Source organism: Perognathus longimembris, chromosome 4 (genome assembly GCF_023159225.1).
Source record: "Perognathus longimembris pacificus isolate PPM17 chromosome 4, ASM2315922v1, whole genome shotgun sequence".
Classification (NCBI taxonomy): Eukaryota; Metazoa; Chordata; class Mammalia; order Rodentia; family Heteromyidae; genus Perognathus; species Perognathus longimembris.
In genome coordinates, this window is record NC_063164.1 from 93,928,497 (window position 1) to 93,950,297 (window position 21,801).

At 39.2% G+C, this 21,801-nt stretch overlaps 2 protein-coding genes across 7 annotated transcripts in view; both read left to right on the top strand.

Moving 5' to 3' along the window:
• Map3k2 (mitogen-activated protein kinase kinase kinase 2) overlaps positions 1–13,278 on the top strand; it is an 81,835-nt gene extending 68,557 nt beyond the window's left edge. For 5 of the 6 annotated variants that reach the window (XM_048345702.1, XM_048345698.1, XM_048345701.1 and 2 more), the window contains 3 exons: positions 70–199; positions 2,969–3,146; positions 4,345–11,563. In XM_048345702.1, coding sequence (XP_048201659.1) covers positions 70–199; positions 2,969–3,146; positions 4,345–4,570 — 534 coding nt within the window. In that variant the 3' untranslated portion in view covers positions 4,571–11,563. Of the gene's footprint in view, positions 1–69; positions 200–2,968; positions 3,147–4,344; positions 11,564–12,231 lie in introns of those variants that run through there. The other variant, XM_048345703.1, reaches the window with a different exon arrangement.
• Positions 13,279–18,204: 4,926 nt separating this feature from the next.
• The window catches only part of Ercc3 (ERCC excision repair 3, TFIIH core complex helicase subunit), a 35,201-nt gene continuing 31,604 nt past the window's right edge, over positions 18,205–21,801 (top strand). The window contains exons 1-3 of the mRNA XM_048345704.1: positions 18,205–18,343; positions 18,487–18,692; positions 20,916–21,152. Of these exons, the coding sequence (XP_048201661.1) occupies positions 18,325–18,343; positions 18,487–18,692; positions 20,916–21,152 (462 nt within the window). The 5' untranslated portion in view covers positions 18,205–18,324. The remainder of the gene's footprint in view (positions 18,344–18,486; positions 18,693–20,915; positions 21,153–21,801) is intronic.

The window sequence follows — 21,801 nt, forward strand, 5'->3', positions numbered from 1 at the left end:
CTCTTAAAAATAAAAATTTTAATAGCTGAGTTAGTTTTAAACCATATTTGTTGTTTTCTTTTATTCTAGGGCTCAATTAAGGACCAATTAAAGGCATATGGAGCTCTTACTGAGAATGTGACTAGGAAATATACCCGTCAGATTCTGGAGGGTGTTTATTATTTGCACAGTAATATGATTGTCCATAGAGATATCAAAGGTGAGTAACCAAGTACTTTTTACTTAAGTACATAATTTTTTCCTTTCTCTTGCCCTTCCTCTTTCCCCTCCTTCCCCTCTCTCCCTCCTCCCCTTCTCTTCCTTCTTCTTCCCTTTTCTCCCTTCCTTCCCCTTCTCTTCCTTCTGCCCTTTTCTCCCTCCCCTCCCCTCCCCTCTCCTCCCCTCCCTCCCCCCTCCCCCCTCCCTCTTTCCCTTTCTTTTCTTTCTTTCTGCTGAGGATGGGACCTAGGACCCTTGGACATGCTAAGCAAGTAGTCTACTACTGTATTATATCACCTACTCTCAATTCCTTACTCTTTTTTGGTCCTAGGACTTTGAATTCAGGGCTTGGGCTCTGTTGCTGAGCTTTTGTGCTCAAGGCTGTTACCCTACCACTTGAGCTGCACCTCCACTTCTGGCTGTTTTGATAGTTTTTTAGAGATGAGTCTCATGGGCTTTCTTGCCTGGGCTGACTTTGAACCATAATCCTCAGATCTCAGCCTGCTGAGTAGCGAGGATTATAGGCATGAGCCACTTGTGCCAAGCGAGTTCTTTATTCTTAAGTGAGAGTGTTAATAGTATCCCTATCTTTTTTTTTTTAACCAGTCCTGAGGCTTGAACTCAGGACCTTGGCTCTGCCCCTGAGCTTCTTTTGCTCAAAGCTAGTACTCTACCACTAGAGCCACAGCACCTCTTCCTGATTTTTCTGTTTATGTGATATGGAGGAATTGAACCCAGGGCTTCCTTGATGCTAGGCAAGCATCTACCATTAAGCCACATTCCCAGCCATAGAGGGTTCTTATAAGGACAAGTGAATTAATGCATGCCACATGCTTAAGGCAGTAACTGATACCTAGAAACACTCAAATGCTAGCTACTTTTGAGTGAAAGTCAAGAACCTCAAACTTAAATTTGAATGCATTCTGACATGGTTGAAGTTACTTTTTAAATTAATAAACCTTAGCTATTTTCAGGGACCAGTTATGTGAGTATAAAAGTATGAATTAAAAGTGTGCTGGAGGGGCTGGGAAAATGGCCTAGTGGCAAGAGCACTTGCCTTGTATACATGAAGCCCTGAGTTTGTTTCCCCAGCATCACATATATAGAAAATGGCCAGAAGTGATGCTGTGGCTCAGTGGCAGAGTGCTAGCCTTGAGCAAAAAGAAGCCAGGGACACTGCTGAGGCCCTGAGTACAACCAAGGCCCAGGACTGGCAAAAAAAAAAAGCATGCTGGAAATGTAGTCAGGGCTGTAATGCTTCTTTAAAGAAAAGAAGAGTAATATGTTGTAAACATGTATGGGAATATAACAGTGAAATCTCCCTCTATGTAACAAATATAAGCAAGTAAATGTGTGTGTGTTTGTGTGTGTGTGTATGTGTATATGAGAGAGAGAGAGAGAGAGAGAGAGAGAACAGAGAGAGAGGCAAATATATGAAGTAAAAAGCCAGTAAAAAGTGGCTTGCAACCAGACCCAAAGAAACATGGACTCTATGGTCTCCCTTATAGGGAATAATTAGTACAGGTTTAGGCAAGTCACAGCAGAGGATCACAGGAGCCCAATAGCTATACCCTTATGAACACATAAGATAATACTAAGTGAAATGAACTCCATGTTATGGAAACCATTGTTATATCACAGTTGTAACTACTTTCAACGTGCCATATGTAACTGTAGCCTCTATTATTGATGATATTCCTGTATCACCTTCCTGTGGTTGTACCTACACTATCTCTGTATCTTATCTGAGTATATTGGAAACCGGGTATACTGGTATTAGAACTAGGAAATTGGAAGGGAATACCAAAATCGAGAGATACAGGGTAAAAAAAAGACAACTACAAAAGCAATACTTACAAACTGTTTGGTGAAAATGAACTGAACAACTGAACAACTCATGGGTGGGAGGGGGGAAGGGGAGGGGGGATGGGGGAATGAGAGACGAGGTAACAAACAGTATGAGAAATGTATCCAATGCCTAATGTATGATACTATAACCTCTCTGGAATTCAGTTTAATTATATATATATATATATACACACATACACACACACACACACACACACATATATGTGTGTATGTGTGTATATATATATATAGTGGCTTGCAAGTCATTGTCCCAGTTATTCAGGAGGCTGTGGTTAAAGGTCAGGAGGCTTGCTTGAGCCCAGGAGTTTAAGGCTAGCCTATGAGGCCACATCTCAAAAAAGGAACAAAGATGGATTCAAAAGGTGAGAAAAATGAAGGCAGATGGAGATACCAACCTCAACAGATCAGATGAACTTTAATGGAGGTTGAAGAGGTGATCTGAGGAGTCAGGAATTTTGATTCTGAAAGTCCCACTCAGAGTTCCTGAGGAGAAACTGGCTTCTGCAGGAAAGTATCTTTAGCCATGTGCTTCTTGCTTTATGACAAAGAAACACAGGGCCTGTGAGCCTGCTGGTGTTTTCTTGGGGCTTCACTTTGAGCCCTTTGATCTCTTTTTACACCTCCCCTACTTCTGTTCTCCCAATCCCAACTCCTTTTCACTGAGCAAACCTTCTTACCTTTAGAAGCATACACAACTTGCAGCTTGCTTGTTCACATAGCAAGTCCTTAAGATCACCCACTGTGTGATTTGCTACATGCCTGGGCTTGCTGGAGGAGGAAAAGCAGCCTAATTTGGGGACAAAGATCCTACTAAGCAATCCTCTGCCATGGTTCTTTTATACTCCTTTATATTCCAGAGTGACAGTGAAATTAATGAAATAGGGCTACTTCTTATTTTCAGGTGCAAATATCCTGCGAGATTCAACAGGCAATGTCAAACTAGGAGATTTTGGGGCCAGCAAACGGCTTCAGACCATCTGTCTCTCAGGCACAGGAATGAAGTCTGTCACAGGCACTCCATACTGGATGAGCCCGGAAGTCATCAGTGGAGAAGGCTATGGCAGAAAAGCTGATATCTGGTATGTTTTGATGAGTTTGCCTGAAAATTTATCTGCTTTTCTAGTATTTCAACCTAGGTTTGAAATTACCAAGCCTTAAATTATCTTTTATTCTTTGGAAAAAAAAGTACAAATTGTAAATATGAATATTTTATTTATTTTTAAATTATTCTTTAATTTTAATTCTTATGTAATTTTTATCATCTTTTAGCAGTTTTATAAAAGGATTTCAAATTAGCATGTTGTTATAAGGTGACAAATCAGAGGAGCCACATTTTGAGAGGTCTAATCTTGGAGTCTTTATTAGAGCAGTAGCAGTTTGCAGGCAGCCAATTATTACAAAGGCCTGCAGCCTACAAATACACTTAGAGTACAGTTAGGAAACAGGCTAAGGAGGAAAGAAAGAACAAAAATAATACCAACAAACCAATTCAGCTCCAATGGAAAGCTGAAGTGGGACATGATGGTGACTGGAGAACAGCCAGGAGATAGGAGACAGGACATCAAGACTCAAGACATGGCCTAATAGTGCCTGGGCTGTTCCAGGCCTAAATAGGCTCAGGTCAGTGGACAGGGTCACAGGAAGCTCCCAGTCCCAGGCACTGGACTGACAGGTTTGGTTACTATTGTCTGCTGCCGCCTCCAGGGATTGGGGGCAGTGGCTTCACCTTCCCCCCAGCATGAAGACAAGACCATGTGGCCAATGTGGTGTTGGCCAGGTAGTCCTCAATCTCAAGAATCTCCTATTTTAGCCTCCCTAAACTGAAATTCTAGTTACATGTCACCATGCCCAGCTACTGATATATATGTTTCAATTACAGTTTTATATGATTGCAACCTTAAAAAAAGGATAACCACTTAATAAAAATTTACATTTTAAATCAAGTCATATAAATATATGTGGACTTTATTCTTTAAAAAAAAAAAAGTCTTGCTAGTTGTAGGACTTGAATGTAGGGCCTGGGCGCTGTCCTTGAGCTTCTTTTGCTCAAGGCTAGCACTCTACCACTTGAGCCACAGCACCACTTTCAGCCTCTTCTGTTTATGTGGTACTGAGGAATTACACCCAAGGCTTCATGCATGCTAGGCAAGCACTTTACCACTAAGCCACATTCCCAGCTCCATTTGGACATTATTCTTATTTCCCATTTTTCTGGTTAACCATCTTTCTTTTTTCATTGTTTCTGCTTACGTAATGTATTACTTGTTTCTATTTTAGGAGTGTAGCATGTACTGTGGTAGAAATGCTAACTGAGAAGCCACCTTGGGCTGAATTTGAAGCAATGGCTGCCATCTTTAAGATTGCCACTCAGCCAACAAACCCAAAGTTGCCACCTCATGTCTCAGACTATACTCGAGACTTCCTCAAAAGGATTTTTGTAGAGGCCAAACTGAGACCATCAGCTGATGAACTCCTGCGGCACATGTTTGTGCATTATCACTAGCAACCAGCCGGTAGCCTGCTGTGCCTGTACCCAGTTCCCATCCTATTCATTCACCTTCTCTCTGACTGCACTTTTTTTCATAAAAAAAAAGAGAGATGGGGGAGAAAAAAGACAAGAGGGAAAGTATTTCTCTTGATTCTTGGTTAAATTTCTTTAATAATAATAGTAATTAAATTTTATATTTAATCTTTTTTCCCTCTTTAGAAGAACTTGAAACTTTTAATTTTTATAATGTACTGATGTGGTTCAGAGAGATAAAGCACTTTAGTACATATTCACTCTTTTTAGTATAAACAAGTCATTTGGATTACATAGACAGTAATCTTTCTGTGCATTACTTATTCTATTGGTGGTACCAAGGAGACATGGAAGACAAGGGGAAGAAAATGATGTACAATTTGTAGTTTTTAGTGATAATTTAAAGTAGATGCTCATTTGTAAGTTTGAGCCCTAAATTTGAGTTAGGGTAGGTACTCAACTTAAAGAATACAGTTTTTTTTTTCTTATATCTGTATTCTTTAGATCCTAACCTCTGTCTACCAAGCTTTTTGCTCAGTAGGAGTCTTGATAGAAGATATGAATCTCTAAGAAGTATGTTAATTTGTCAACCAGTATAATAAGCAAATACACTATAATAGATCCGTTACTGGAATCTTTAGACTTAGAGGGCTAGCTCTCTGCTTAAAAAAACAAAACAATAGTACTTTATTTGAAAACATATGGGAAGTCAATGAGTAAAACTAGTTAAGAGACAAAAGAAGATTGCTCTCATTAAATGTGTGAACAGTAAAAGAGACCATATTTGCCAAGTAAATAGAAATAAAGACAGAACCAAGTATTTAGTATATTTTAAACTGTTCTTGAGGGGGAGACCCAGAATTAAGGAACTGAGAAATAATAAAAATCATGTATACTGTCTTATTTCCAGTCACTGATAATGGTTTTTAGGAACTAAAGTTCAGCCTTAAGTATCCATGTGTTAAAGCCAGTGTCTTGAGATAAAACCTTTGTTCTCAGGATCACAGAATACCAATAATGTATGTCAGAAAAACAGATATGTAAAGCACTGAGATTGTCAGTGGCTTGGGGTAATTTCACTTCCTCTGGCATTTGGCAATATCTGGAGACACTTTTGTTTGTCCTAACTGAGAAGATAATACTGGCATCTAGTGGTAGAGGCCAGGATGCTGCTAAAATAGTTGCCATTACACAGAATAGCACCCCCAAATTCTTCTGCCCCAAATGTCAAAAGTGCCTAGATTGAGAAACCCTGACATAGATGCAAGTCAAAGCTACAAATTGAAAGCAGATATGTGCAAAAATGCAAAAGGAATTATAGAGAGAAAATATGTACAATAAAATGGGGGTTTCATAAGAAGAGATACCACTACTTTAGGGGTGAATGATCTCAGCAAATAGCAATCACTTCCTTACTAGCTATAGATTATACTGAAATCAGTTCTTCCATTCTAGAAACAAGATGAGTTTGAATATCAAGCCTTTTAAAAACTCAGCATCTGTGTATATTCTTACCTTAAATGTCAACCCATAATTTTGGGCAAAAGTGCATATCAAAACAAATTGTTTACTACCAGCAAGGAGGTTAAGACACTGCTGGGTACTTGCAGTATAAGTATGCACTGAGAACAAGGACATTAAATGGAAAAAGACAGCTGGAAAAGATCCCATGATCTCCAATGAAATTGTGCTGCTAAAAAAGATTGAGGATACCTCATTTGGTCATTTGAAGAATTTCCAGCATATTAAATGCTAAGTACTTCATTTTTAAAGGTCTAGAAAATAATCATCTTCCCAGAGGACTAAATAAGCCTTTTATGTGTAGAATCCCTAAGAAAGCTTAGGTATTATTTTCTGCCACAAGATGTGCTTACTTGGCAGTTCTTTGAAGTTAGGTAGATCTTGGTTTAATTTATCAAGGTCCTTCTGACTGTAAGAATATCTGAAATTCCACTAATTGGCCTGAAAGTCAAAGCACAAAACTAACACTTCACTCACACTCTGAAAAATCAAAGGAAGCAGCTTGCAAAAAAAAGAAGAATTAGGACCCTTTCACATTGGTAAATCAGCTAGCTGCCTAAACTTGGGCTTTCCACATGGTATTCATGTATGGGGCTCTATTATAATTTCCTCATCTTTGATGAGGGAGGGGATCTTTTCTACTTGAGGAAGATCATGGTATCTGGACCAGTGGGTTTTTGCTTCGTTTCTTTGTATTATGTAGTTGTGATTGCCCTTTGGCTCATTTTTGGTTAGGATAACCACAATACCAAATCCGAGGCAAATGTTCTTCAAAGGGAAATCTAGGGAGACTGTGGAACTCAGAGCAAAATTGTTGGCTTTTTTTCAGTCTCCTTTTTCTAAATGGTATAGGAAATTTTGACACCGGAGGGAAAATAAAAAAAACTAGCACTGTAACAACACCTTTGCTTTATAAGAAAAATATTAACTATGGGAAAATAATGTTCTTTATGTAAAGACTTAAAAATAGACTAATAGTTTACAGACAGTATATAGATTGTGATGTGAATTTATTACAGACAACTTATAAAGGTACCAAAAATTACAATAAAAGTTAATATATATAAATCTCCTGGAACAGAAAAACTTGAAATTGTGGTAGCGGGAGTGAAAGACCAAAAGTAAATGTTAAAAAGAGCCTTTTGAAACACTGTTATGAGAAGAAATTAAATATTACACTCCTTTTTTTTTCTCTTTCTTATAATGGTATATACCAACAGAACTAAATTTGAAAGTAACTCTAAATCTATTTTGGGTTTTTTAATGTACAACTGATTCTTCTATACTGTAATGTTTCTTTTCAAAGGCTGGAAAATGGCCAGACTGCTGACTTTGTGCCTTTAAAATGCATTCTGCTTTAACAGTAGCAGGCGTTTTGGTGCTGGAAAAGGAAGATTCACTAGCAGTCTTCTATGTGCTTTTCAGGAAATACCTTCCTACTTAGGCCTTGAGCAATTCAGGCACATGACTTAGGATTGGACCAAATATAAGACCTTTCTCTTTGCAAAAACGTGAGTTGAATGAAATGACTAAAAATATTATGACAGATGGAAATTTTAACGAGTTAGTAAGTCCTTAAAATGTATTTAAAAGTTGAGGTTAGAGGCATTGTTCAGTTGGTAGTGTGTGACCTGATGAGTGAAAGCATCAGGTACAGAATTCAAAAATCCTGGTCTCAGACCTAAAAAAATGTATTTAAAGGTACACTGACATGAGACTGCATGAAGAGAAAAAGGTTCACTGATTTTGAAATTTTCAGAATGAATTAGCTAAAAAATTTTCAGCACTTCCTGCTTATTTACAACTGTTTCTAGCTTAAAAAATGACAAAAACTATTACCTTAAGAAGTTTTACAAGGTACCCTTTCATAATGTGTATGAGATTGACTATTAATGCAAATGCTGAACTATAAGAGAGAAACTAAGACTTTGATATCAGATAAATTGAATTGGCTTTTAGTTGCGACTGTGCATTATTAATACAGATCACATAAAAAAAGTACTTCTTGAGAGTAACATTCTGCTACTGTACTCTGAGACACAGGGCAGGTCTGATCTGCAGTATTCCTGAGGTGGAGTTGTTAGAGGTTTATAATATGCTAATTTACATATTATAAAATATGTAAAATCATGAAAAACATAAACTCAGATCTGAATAGTTCTTCTGAATACCCAAGCCAGATGGAGATTCTTTGGCCCATGGCAAGTTTTGTGCCAACAATTTAATTTGGGTTCTGAGAACCAAGAGCTAGATTTAAAATCATCTGGTGTCAATCAACTATATAAATTTCTCATTTAAAAAAATAGGGTGAATCATTTTCATTTCCTTATACAGTAATTGTGACTTACAACATCAGATTGTATATTAACATCTTTAAGAGGTCACAGTTTAGGAGGAGGAACATTGGCAAATGGGGCATTATTTTATAGTATACCCTCAAAGTTCAGCACTGATGTTTAAAAGCATTATGGATTATTTTTGGAAGTATGGATTATTTTTGGGTGTTATAATCTGAAAAGACCAGGATAACAGGGATTAAATGTACCCCCATGTTGGAGGGACCCCCTAATAAAGATCAGATGGCCTCTCTCTCAGGATCCTATGTTACCATAAAATGCAGCCGCTGCTCAAAAAGTCCCAGAAATAGGGAGCATCTGTTCATAACACAGTGTTGCTTTTTTTTTCTAGCTGTTTCTTTTTAAGAAAAATATTTTCTTTTGGTTTAAATTATAGAAAAAGGTTTTATTGAAACTTTACAAACCGTTATTGTTTTATCATTAAGCTTGGCATTTGTTTAATGTAATGTTCATATTCACTTGAATTTTAAAATTGGTTAAATTGTTAATGATAAAGCAGTTTGTTAATTTTTAGTAGTGCCTTTTTCTCTGTATGCCTTAATTTTATTTTATATTACTAATTCAAGTTGCCCAACAAAATGAAGATTTTTCCAAAATCAGTAGACTTAAAAGAGTTCATTTGGCCTTAGACTATGTATTGGTTCTTAAAGCCTGCTTACTTCCTCCTACCCTTTTCTACCTCCTTTTTTTCCAAGTGTTAGGAGGGAAACATTAGCAGTTGTCTGTGATAGTCTGTAGTTTCTACTAAACGTGAATCCCTAAAATAAGCACTGAAAGGGGTGTTTTTGTTCTGAAGAGATAAATTATTTTCTGAGTTGATGACTTGATTTTTATTGGCATTGTCCAAGTTCTTTGTAATGTTGTAGTTCAGTTGTGATTTCCATATCCCTGCTGAGGGGTTATTTTTGCCCTGAGTTGGTCATGTAAATAATTTACAGGCAATGATGTAGGACAATGAGCAAGAAATCCTGAGATAGCCAATTTGAATCCTTAGATTTATTAAAAATGTAATCCTTAACATTTTGACATGCTCTAGCTTACTCTTCTACAAAGTCTGTGTGTGTGTGTGTGTGTGTGTGTGTGTGTGTGTGTGTGTGTGTGTGTGTGTGCAGGGATGGAAAGGAACAAAAGGAGGAAATGTTTGAATGTTCGTTTAGATCAATTCTTGGAAGAACAGCTCAAAAATGTATGACCTACTGATAAGAGGATGAAATTAATCAATTCCGTAAGTAGGAATACCAGTACATTTTCTATAATTAACTAGTACAAATGATTGTCTAATAAAGGTATTTATTATAAATTGCCAAGTTCTTGGTTGCTAAAAATAGACTGAAGCTCAATTCGTGTGTTTATGTGTAGAATATGAGCTTTTATATACTAACTAGAAAGTAACTGATCTTTAGATAGTTCTTCATAAACTTTTTGGAATAGAAATTATGCCAAACATCTAGACAAGTTTTCTTAGCTTACTACGTACTAAAAAGGAATTACCTTATACATCTTGTTTGCTTGGCTAGCAAGGGTGTGCTGTGGAGCCCTGTTTCTTAGCTGTCTTTAGCATTGCTTTGACTTCTGTCAAGATCTGGACTAGGTTTGGGGAGTATCAGACTAGTTATCTTTCTCGCCTCACCTTTCAGAGCTGTGGATGGTAACGAGCTCCTGAGAGCCCAGAAATGTCTTTTCTCAGAGGTAGTAGAGGCAATCAGGGTTGGACTTCAGGAAAGTGAGGGAAGAATCATAGCTGTAATAAGGAAGATAAATAAATTACGTCTATAATCTCTATACAGTCTCATATAATTCTTCATGTTTTTCTTACTTGTACATTTTAGTTGTCAAGTTACATGGTATTTTTGTTAATAACAGCAAAAGAATTAAACCACTGACTACTATCAACCAATCCCTCTGCCTGATGGCATCTTAGTTGCATCATAATCTGTATTATCAGAATCACTTTAAACCAAAGCTTTTTATATTCCTTGCACACATAGCCAAAATGAGTTCCCTATTACATCTGCCCATTTGTGAGCTAATAGATAACAAATGATAAAAACAGGTACTAGTAGAATTTGTGTCCCAGTCTATATCCTTCAAGGAGAAGACCGGTGCTCAGTGTTTGCATTTAGACATGCAGAATTTACTCCCAATGATTAGGAGCTTTATAGACATTACAGACTTTAGCTTGTCATGTGCCAACCTTGTTAGTGTCACTTCACCATAGATGCATGTAGATACGTATTGTCTGATGCCTCAGGTTGGTGGCGTGTTTTCTTTCTAGTGTCTTACCATTTATGAGCTTGCGTTTGTTTGACTTGAGGGGCATTTCAACAGTGCTGTGAAAAAAAAAGTTACAGACTGATGTCTGCTTTGTGCCATAGATATTCGGAACATAAGGCAGTTTCTGCTCTTTAATGTATGTGTCAAGTTTGTCTCTAGTTAAGGATTTCTGAACCTCTTAATGCCAGTTGAGAAGAGTAAAGTTTATGACTATCCTGTAAAGCACTTTTGTGTTGACTTATTTATATTTTTTTAGAACTTAGTTTTTAAAATCATATGTAACTAGTAATAATTTTAGCATTAGCATTACACGGAGGGAAGAGATGAGCAATTACATCTTAAACTATTGTAGATACTTAGACTCTGAAAGGGATTTATATATTCTCATTTTTCCAAAGACTTCTACCTGGAATAAGGAGAAAAGGACTAGTGGAAACATTTGAGCTGGGATGGCTAGGATCAAAAGAAGGTGGGCCAAAAACCCTTTTCAATTAAAAAGTACAGTATCTAGGGATAAGAGGACTTAAAGACAATAAATTGTTTAAATGCAATCTTAAGTAAAAGGTTTACATTTTTTTCTATCACTGTTGGTTTTTAAATTTGGTATCCTGAATTCTGAAATATATAAGAGTTACTACCAAAAATACTTTTAATGTGTGACATCTCATACATTTCACATGGTTCTTTTTATTCATTGTAAATAAAAGTAAACTTGGATAAATTTAAAATAACCTTAATTGTTATGAGTATCAATTTGTAAATTTACCCTTTGACTTAATGTACATTTTTTAATGTAGCCATTAAATTCTCTATATTTAACCTATTGGTTTCTTTCAGTAAATGTTTTTAATCTCGGTTAAATGGACAATTTATAATTCTGTACAAAGATTTTGTTTCCTATCAAGGTTGACTTTTTGCACATTTTTAGAAGTGTTTAATTTTTACACTGATTTATACTCTGACCAATAATTGTTGAGTGTCTGAGTGTCATGAATGGGTGCATTGAACTACTGTCCGTGTCTCTTAAGTTTTAATTTTCAAAGTGTGTTCATTGGTTACTGCACTGCCATAACTGACCCTTGCTTTTACAGAGTATTCCTGTCTATAGTTCTGTCTTTGTTAGAGAACTCAGGAGTTCAGCATTACTATTTTTTTTTTTACTGTGTTCTGAAATCCATTACTAAGTTGAAAGTATTCTTTGTATCTCTGTATCAGGGGATGTGTGTTTGTGTGAAGATGTCTTCTGTCTGTACGTAGATATATATATATATATATATACATATATATATATATATCCCAATAAATTCTTACCTTCATTTTATTTCTACATTTTTATGAACTTGTTTTATAAGGGTACTATTTAGTTAGGATAATTACGTATATATAAAAGCTTTCTGAGAGATGATTTGCTATATGAATATATTTTCAGCTGGCTGATCAAAATATTTTTTTAATTTTTTTTAACCATTCAAGATGTATTTGTATTTCCAGATTGGATACACATTTTACTTAAAGTTCAACTAGAATATACTTGCAAGAAAAAGCATTGAACTCTCTTTGACACTTCTATGAAATACAAAAATAAGAGAAAAAATAAGCAGTAGCAAAAGCATACTGTCCATTGACATGGCCTTTGAATTCTCAGCGCTATGAAAAATGTCAGAAACTAAATTGTTTTGAAGAGATGTCATAAATTTGTATATCTCCAGTTACTGTAGGCCTGACCTATTGTTATTTTTAAATATTTTCTTTATTCTACTTCAGAAGATGTATCTTTTCATTTATCCCTTAGCAAGGCCAGACTGGGTTTATGAACAATACATTTTGACATGTTATGATTCTCTGTAACTGACTATAAAATTGGGTTAGAAATGTTTAAACATATATTGTTGTAATTTTAATTTATTATAGTGTGTGTCTTAAGTAACTGGCAGAAAAAAAATTGGAAATTTGTTTTCCAATTTGATAATGTTATTGTATTTTTTGAAGTTTGTTTTTAATATGTGGTACCACATAAAATTACTTGTATTAGGAAAAAAGTCCACTGGTGCAGTTGAATGTCACTGTGCTTATTATGTTCAAATGAATCCATGTGATTGGAAAAAAAAATACCAGAAGACAGATATTGAGTGGGATGTGCCTCATTTCATGCACATTTTGAGTTTGTGTTGTTCCTTCAAAATTGTGCTTGTAAAGATGTATAGATTTCCTGAGTTTTAAAATTTCTGTGTACCTACTTGCTTTTTTCTTGGTAAATAGCTTTTTAAAAATCTAATATAAAAGAAACCAGGTTTATATTTTGTTAGTGACTAATGATTTGTTTATATGGAAATTTGTATATTGTTGGCACATGTCTTTCGTTTAGACTATCATGCATGAAGGCCTGCAATAAGTAGTAAAATGAAGATTGCTTTTTCTTACATGTTCATTTTTTGAAAAGATTGTGGTGCAAAGGCATTTAACCTTCTGGACTATGGAATGGATATAAATGAATGGCACTTTGAGTGTTAATAAAGCTAATATTTATTTCCACTGTGATTGGTTTGTCCAATTATGTTCTTGGACAGTGTGTTCACAAATGTTTCTCTTGTTTAAGTTGATCACTTTCAGGGAATCCCAAGCACAGACTAACCAAAAAATATTCAAACTATACTGAGTTTTTTGGGTATCTAACCCTGTAATTTCCACTCAACTTGTTCCAGTCTGTCTTAGTCTTGGCATGACTACCCAAATCAAACTTAGCAATGATTAAAAACAAACACAAAGCTTACTGTCTTACCAGTATGTGTCTTTCATACAAAACTGTAGATAAAATAATGCTTTCATAGAAAATGAATGACCCAGTGCACGCCAGAAGCCTATGAATCTAATATACCCTTTTACCCAGAAATTTTATAATCTAGGAATCAATCCTGTGGAAACAATTGTGAACATTTATCTGTATCTGTCTATCCATGCATCCATATATGCCTCAAATTAAAATTTAAATGTGCAACAATGAGGGCAGTCATAAGAAAACACAAACCAGGATCGTTGCTTTAACAACAGAAGTTTGTTGTCTCACATTTCTGAAATCTCCAAAACCTGGAGTCAAGGCATCAGCTTGAGGCAATATTACTCCAGCATTTGTTCCCATCTTCACATGGTGTTACCCCTCTGCCTACTTCTGTTGCTTGGTATTTGCTTCCCTGTTTATAAGGACACCAGTCATTGAATTAAAGCCTACCTTCATGTCTTAATTTTAACTTGATAGCCTTTTAAGGTCACATTCTGTGATGCAATGGGTCAGGACTTTCAAATTGTGTTTGTGTACTGGGGCTTGGACCCAGGGCCTGGGCACTGTCCTTTAGCTTTTTCACTCAAGGCTGGTACTTAGCCACAGTTCCACAGCCAGCTTTTTGGTGATCTGTTGGAGATGATAGTCTCGCAGACTGGTTTTGAGCCATGATCTTCAGATCTCAGACTCCTGAGTAGCTAAGATTATAGGTGTGAGCCACTGGCATCCAAATATCTTTTTTTGGACATAGCACCCATAAAAACCCATAGCAGGTTCACTTAATCTCAGCATGCACAGAAATCCGATCCAGTCCAACACCTCACTCACATAAAATCAGTTATAGATTAGGCTGAGCATAATTCATGCTGGAGTACCTTTATTACCTTTGGGCCTGTGAAACCCAACAAATGACTTCCCAGTTACAATTGTGAGACAGGAAGAAGACAGGCATTCCCATTCTTGAAGGGATAAGGGGAGAGATAGGAAAGAAAAAGACTTGCATGTCCTAAGCAAAATTAAAATGTAGCAGGGCAAGTTGGGCTGGACTTTAAGGCTTGGGGATAGTCATCATAGGCTCAGAGTCCTGTCCAAAGAGCTTGCTGGCCCTATAGGCCATGCCCTACTGAACTGGGGTGGTGGTGACAGAAGCCAGTGAGTGGATCCTCATCAGGGACTTGTCTACTTCAGGTCCTTTTTTTCTCTTTTCTTTTCCTTCCTTCCTTCCTTCCTTCCTTCCTTCCTTCCTTCCTTCCTTCCTTCCTTCCTTCCTTCCTTCCTCCCCTCCCTCCCTCCCTCCCTCCCTCCCTCCCTCCCTCCCTCCCTCCCTCCCCATTCCCTCCTTCCTTCCTCCCTCCCCGTTCTATCCCTCCCTTCCTTCCTTTTTTACAGTTTTTTTTTTGTCACTTGTGGAACTTGAACTCAGGGCCCAGGCACTGTCCCTGAGCCTGCTTATGCTCTACCACTTGAGCAACAGCACCACTTAAGGTTTTTGAGTAGTTAGTTGAAGATAAGAGTCTCCTGGGGAATTTTCTGCCCAGGCTGGCTTCGAACCATGATCCTTAGATCTCAGCCACCAACGCCCAGCTCTGGTCCTTTTCTTGAATTTTCTTGTATTTTCAGCCTTAGAGCCTGCCTGTAGAATTTCAGAAGCCCTGCAGTTTTCCTTCATTTTGTCACTTTTTCTGACCACTCTGAACTGCCAGGGTTCTAGAGGTGGGTGATACATCTTATCTGTTACAATTGTTTTGCCAGTGATGCATATCTTTAGTACTTTCTCCCCAGAATTCTTCCTCTTTTATAATATGAATAGGATATGCCCCAAAGCACCCAAATTATCAAGTTCTTTTTGCTTAACAACTTTGGTGTATATATTTCCCATTTTATTGTAAGTAATAAGGAAGAATTAAGCTGCATTTTAATAGAAATTTCCTTAGTAAAATATCCAAGTCTGCAGGGTGCAGGTGGCCTAGGCCTCTAATCCTAGCTACTCAGGAGGCTGAGATGTGAGGATTGCGGTTCAAAGCCAGCTCAAGCAGGAAAGGTCATGAGATTCTTACCTCCAAGTAGCCACCAAAAAATTGGAAGTGGAGCTGTGGCTTAAGTGGTAATACACTAGCTTTGAACACAAAAGCTCAACTCAAGTTCCTAGGCTCTGAGTTCAAGCCTATACTAGAACTTGCACTAAGAAAAAGATGCAAGTTGATCATTTACAATTCATACTTTCCACTCAGTGGAGCACAATTCACTCTGTACAACTCATTGGTGCTAAAAACAATGTGTGTGTGTGTGTGTGTGTGTGAGGGAGAGAGAGAGAGAGAGAGAACTGTTCTTAAAAAACCCAACATAGATTTGGGCTGGGAATATCATGGTAGAGTGCTTGCCTAGCATGCATGCCTTGGGTTAGATTCCTCAGCATCACATACACAGAAAAAGCCAGAAGTGGATGCTGTGGCTCAAGTGGTAGAGTGCTAGCCTTGAGCAAAAATCATCTCAGGGACAGCAGTCAGGCCCTGAGTTCACCAAGCCCCAGGACTGGCAAAAACCAAAACAAACTGGACAAAATATTGAAAGGTTGTATCTCTGAATGATAGCATTATTAGTACATATTATTTTTTGCACACAAAAAAACTTCTTAACTTGTAAATGTGGGTGTTTTTGCCTAGTGTGCTTTTTTTTTTTTTTCTGGTCCTTGAACCTGAGCACAGTCCCTGAGCTTCTTTTGCTGAAGGCCTTAGTGTTCTACCACTTGAGCAACAGGGCCACTTCTGGCTTTTTCTGAGTAGTTTATTGGAGATAAGGGTGTCATGGACTTTACTGCCTGGGCTGGCTTCAACCTTGATCCTCAAATCTTATCCTCCTGAGTAGCTAGGATTACAAGTGTGAGCCACTAGTGCCTGGCTACAATAATCTTTTAATCATAAAAGTGTTAGATTATCCATCCTTCCTCATCAGTCATTCCAGATTAATCAGGCTTGGGGCAAGAGTTTAGGGAAAGGCCTTCTGTTTAAACAGTATTTCTATTTCCCAGGATTTGTCTTAAGGAAACAATTTGATTCAGTTAAATTTGTATTCAATTCATCAGACAGATACTTACAACTGGATAAAACTAGAAGTATACAATTCCTCCAATTAGGATTTGGCTAAGTAAATTATGACATTGTCATATAATGGAAAATTATCAAATATCAAATAATGTAAATATTAAATAATGAGTGAACAAATTTAGAAGGTAATAAAAGCAAAAGACCAAATAATACCTTCTTGCTGATAAAAAAAAATTGCCTACTCACAGAAATGAACAGAGTGCTGGATGTGGTGGTATATTTCTGTAATATTCAGGAGCCAGAGCTAGGGAAATCATGGTTCTAGGCTAGTCACTCCAAAAGTTTCTAAAGACTTCACCTCAAAAAATAAGCTAGGCATAGTAGTCTGTATCGGTAATTCTAGCCTCACGGGTTTAGGTAAGAAGATCATGGTCTGAGGCCAGCCTGGCCTAAATGTAAAGCCCTATCTGAAATATAACTAAAGCAAAATGGGCTGGAGGTTGTGGCACAGGTGACAGAGGTAAGGCTCTGAGGTTAAACCACAATACTAAAAAGAAAAACACAACAACATCAAAGACAAAAGGAACAGAAAAGAAGCAAAGGATACATAAAAGGTAAGGCACCAGTGGCTCCTGCCTTATGTAATCCTAGATACTCAAGAGGCTGAGATCTAATGATCATGGTTCAAAGCCAGCCTGGGGCAGGAAAGTCCATGAGACCTTTATCTCCAATGAACCACCAGAAAACTGGATGTGATGCTGTGGCTCAAGTGGTAGAGCACAAGCCTGGAGCTGAAGAGCTCAGTAACTGTGCCTAGGCCCAGAGTTCAAGCCCCACAACAGAAAAAAGAAAAGAAAAAAAGAAAATTAGCTCATGACTGTTAGCCATTTTTTTCTGTTCAAATCTCTCCAGTGATTTTTTCCATTTCATAAAACCTGAAGGCTGACTTGATGTTGTCACAGGACACGGCCTCTTTTTCTTTAGATTTTGGCTCAGCCTTCAGGGAGAATCAACCTACCAGTTATTATTGTTATGTGTTTGTGTATATTTTTCCTTTAACACAGAGCTTGGGTTTTGTCACTGAGCTTTTTTCTTTTTTGCTCAAGCCGGGTGCTGGGCTACTTGAGCTGTGTAGCTCCAACTTCTGGTCTTTTGGTGGCTATTTGGAAATGGAGCTGGCTCTAAACCGCAACCTTCAGGTCCTTCAGGTCCTGAGTAGCCAAGGTTACGCGCTCCCAGCGGTGTTTACTATCCCGTGCATGCACTGAGGCTTGAACTCAGGGCCTCACACTCCAGGTGGTTTTTCACTCAAGGCTGACGTCCACCACTCCGGCCATGCCTCAGCCTCCATTAAGAACGGCACTGCCTGTCTCCCTAAGCCAGTTTATTTTCTCTTAGGGAATTTAACACCATATTGTTTAGTGCCCCCATCTCAAACCGAAAAAAGAAGAACTTAAGTTCCAAGAGTATCAACCCTTTCGCTCGTTCACTGCCCCATCTTCGCAGCTGCTAAAGCGGCCCGTCGGAGGAGGGGCTCCCAGTCAAATCCGAAGGAGAGCGAAGAGACTTCCTTGGAAGGAGCGCTCTAGCTGACTTCCGGGATACCAACTCGCCCCGCCCACCCGTCCCGGATCCGGGCTAGCGGCGAGATTTCCGGCGTGGTGCCTACTTTCCGCTGAGAAACGGAAGTTCCCCTGAGAATACGGTCCGCGGTGTGCTGGTGGCGCCGTCTGGCCGGACTGTGTGTTGGTGTAGTCCCTTATCATGGGCAAAAGAGACCGCGGTGAGAGGGCGCGCAGTGACCTCCCCACACCCACTCTTGTGTTACTGTGCTGGGGGGCGGGGAGGAGTGACCCGGGTATGGTGGGTAGGCCGCGTCCGGGGACTGTGGCCTTCTGTGGGGTCCACCTGTGTGTCCGTCCGCAGACAAGAAGAAGTCCAAGAAGAGGCACCATGAGGATGAGGAGGAAGACGATGACGACGCCCCTGGGAACGAGTCTCAGGAGGCCGTGCCCTCGGCCGCAGGGAAGCAAGTGGACGAGTCCGGCACCAAAGTGGACGAATACGGAGCCAAGGACTACAGGATGCAGATGCCGCTGAAGGACGACCACGCCTCCAGGCCCCTCTGGGTGGTAAGCTAGCCTCTGCTTTTGCGAGGCCAGAGAAAGCTGGAGGGCAGCTCCCTCGGAGCATTCTCTGGGAGATTACGGGACACTGCCTCGGTCTCCTCCCCTAGCCATCTCTCCCACTCCCCCCACACACACATTTGAATATCAGTGCACCCACATGCCTCCGAGATCTGGGCCCTTTAACTTCCATTCTTTCTCTAGATCTACATCAGATGGGAAAATAATTTTATCTGTTTATTTTTGCCACATTTGGGGCTTTAACTCAGGGCCTGATCACGGTCCCTGAGCTTCTTTTTGCTCAAGGCTGGCACTCTACCACTTGAGCTATGGAGCCACTTTCTGGCCTTTTCTGTTTATGTGGTGCTGAGGAATCGATCCCAGGGCGTCATGCTTGCTAGGTAAACATTCTACCGCTAAGCCACATTCCCAGCCCCCACTTTATCTGTTTAATATCGTATTATATATCACATATGTATATTTTACAGTATTGGTGTTTCAACTCATGACTTTATGCTTGCCAGGCAGGTGCTCTACTGCCAAGCCAAGACTTCAGCTCTTTTTGCTGCGCTTCCTTTTGAGTCTTGCTCTTTTGATTTGGATCATGATTTTCTGTATTGGTTGAATGACAGGTCCACACCACATGCCCAGTTACTGATTGAAAAAAGGCTTGAAGACTTTCTGGTTTTTTTTTTTTTTTTTTTGTCCTATATCCTTCCAGTCTCCACATCCCAAGAGGCATGAGCCACCAGTGTCTGGTCTTATTTCGTGTGTGTGTGTGTGCTGGTCTTAGGGCTTGAATTCAGGGCCTGGGCGCTATCCCTTAGCATTTTTGCTCAAGGCTGGTGCTCTACCATTTCAGCCACAGCTCCACTTCTGGCTTTTTGGTGGTTAATTGGAGATAAGAGTTTCAAGAAGGGGCTGGTAGAGGGCTTGTCTCCTACACATGAAGCCCTGGATTTGATTCCACAGCACTACATATATAGAAAAAGCCAGAAGTGGCGCTGTGGCTCAAGTGGTAGAGTGCTAGCCTTGAGCAAAAAGAAGCCAGGAACAGTGTGTTCAGGCCCTGAGTCCAAGCCCCAGGACCGGGAGCAGAGTCTCAAGGACTTTCCTGCCTGGGCTGGCTTCAAACCTTGATAGCAGATCTCAGCCTCTTGAGACATGAGCTACAAGCACCTGACTTTTCCTTATTTTTCTAGTAGAAGACAGATTTGGTTACTAGCTGTTGCTCAACTGAAAATAATTGACGTTCTGTGCCAAGTTGAATCTTAAGTAGGATTACAGGCATGAACTACCAGTGCCTGGCTTTTCCTCATGTTTTAATTTAATGGAAGACAGGTATTTGGTAACTAGCCTTTGCTTAACGTAAAATAATTGCTGTTCTGTGCTCAGTTGAATCTAGCCAAAAAGTAACTTGAGGATAGTCAGTAAAGGGAAGATTTCCCTATATAAAACACTGATAAATAGATACTAACTTTGGAAAGTTTTTCTTCTGTTTTCCCTTTATGCCTCTATATTAAAGTAATAACCCATAGTTATCTGAAGGATTGGTCACACAGTTAATTTTGGTGTTGAGAAGCTCCTCCTTTTTTTTTTTTAACTTTTATTGTCAAAGTAATGTACAGAGGGGTTACAGTTACGTACGTAAGGCAGTGGGTACATTTCTTATCAAACTTGTTACCTCCTCCTTTGTTTTTCTGCCATCTTTCCCCCACTCCGGTTGCCTCCCCAACTCCTCCTCTTTTGACAGTGATATGGGGATCTAATAGTCTTTATGGCTCATTAATTTCTATTTATCTACCTATTAATTTTTATGACAGGCCTGGGGCTCGAACTCCTGAACTTCATTGCTCAAGGCTAGTGCTCTACCATTTGAGCCACAGGTCATTGTAGGGTTTGAACTTAGGGCCTGGGCTCTGTCTCTGAGTCTCTTTGTGCTCAAGGCTAGTGCTCTACCACTTGAGCCACACGCCACTTCTGGTTTTTGGGTGGTTAATTGGAGATAAGAATCTCATGGGGACTTTTTTTTGCCAAGTCTGGCTTTGAACCAAGATCCTAAGATCTCAGCCTCCTGAGTAGCTAGGATTATAGGTGTGAACCACTGGCACTGGGCTTCCAGGCCTTTTTTGTTTAGTTAGTTAATTGGAGATAAGAGTCTCAGGAACTTTCTTACCTTGACTAGCTAGAAGTGGCTTATTGATTTCTTGTCCATTTGGTGTTTACCAGGCTCCAGATGGCCACATCTTCTTGGAAGCCTTCTCTCCAGTTTACAAGTATGCTCAAGACTTCTTGGTGGCTATTGCAGAGCCAGTTTGTCGACCAACCCACGTGCATGAGTACAAACTCACCGCCTATTCCCTGTATGCAGCTGTCAGCGTTGGGCTGCAAACCAGTGATATCACTGAGTATCTCAGGAAGCTCAGCAAGACTGGAGTTCCTGATGGAATTATTCAGTTTATTAAGGCAAGTGGGAGTGAGCCTAACTGTTCGGACTGCCGTAGTCTTGTGTGGGGAGAAGTGGTATATACACATTGTCTAAATTCACAGATATTCTTATCTGTTGTGGGTTGCATAACTGATGACCCAATTGTTACTCACCTGGACACAGCGTTGTTATGTGGCTGAGGCCAAGAAGCCATGCTTCCCATTAGCTACTCCCAACCTTAGCTATTAATACAGTGAAGGAAAACTCAGCCTCGTTCTGGTCGGTTATTTGGAAAAATAGCCCCAAATGGGAGTTGATGTATTCCTCCCAAGGTTTTTGAAAACTTAAACCCTAGTCTGATTATATATTTTTTTTTTGTTTTTTTTTTTTGGCCAGTCCTGGGGCTTGGACTCAGGGCCTGAGCACTGTCCCTGGCTTCTTTTTGCTCAAGGCTAGCACTCTGCCACTTGAGTCACAGCGCCACTTCTGGCCATTTTCTGTATATGTGGTGCTGGGGAATCGAACCCAGGGCCTCATGTATATGAGGCAGGCACTCTTGCCACTAGGCCATATCCCTAGCCCCTGATTATATTTTTTAAGACTTAAGATGTCATAAGAGTGAGGACTTGATCTAATAGAATTAGTGTCCTTATTGGGGAAAAAACAGAAAGCTTTCCTTGTGTCTTG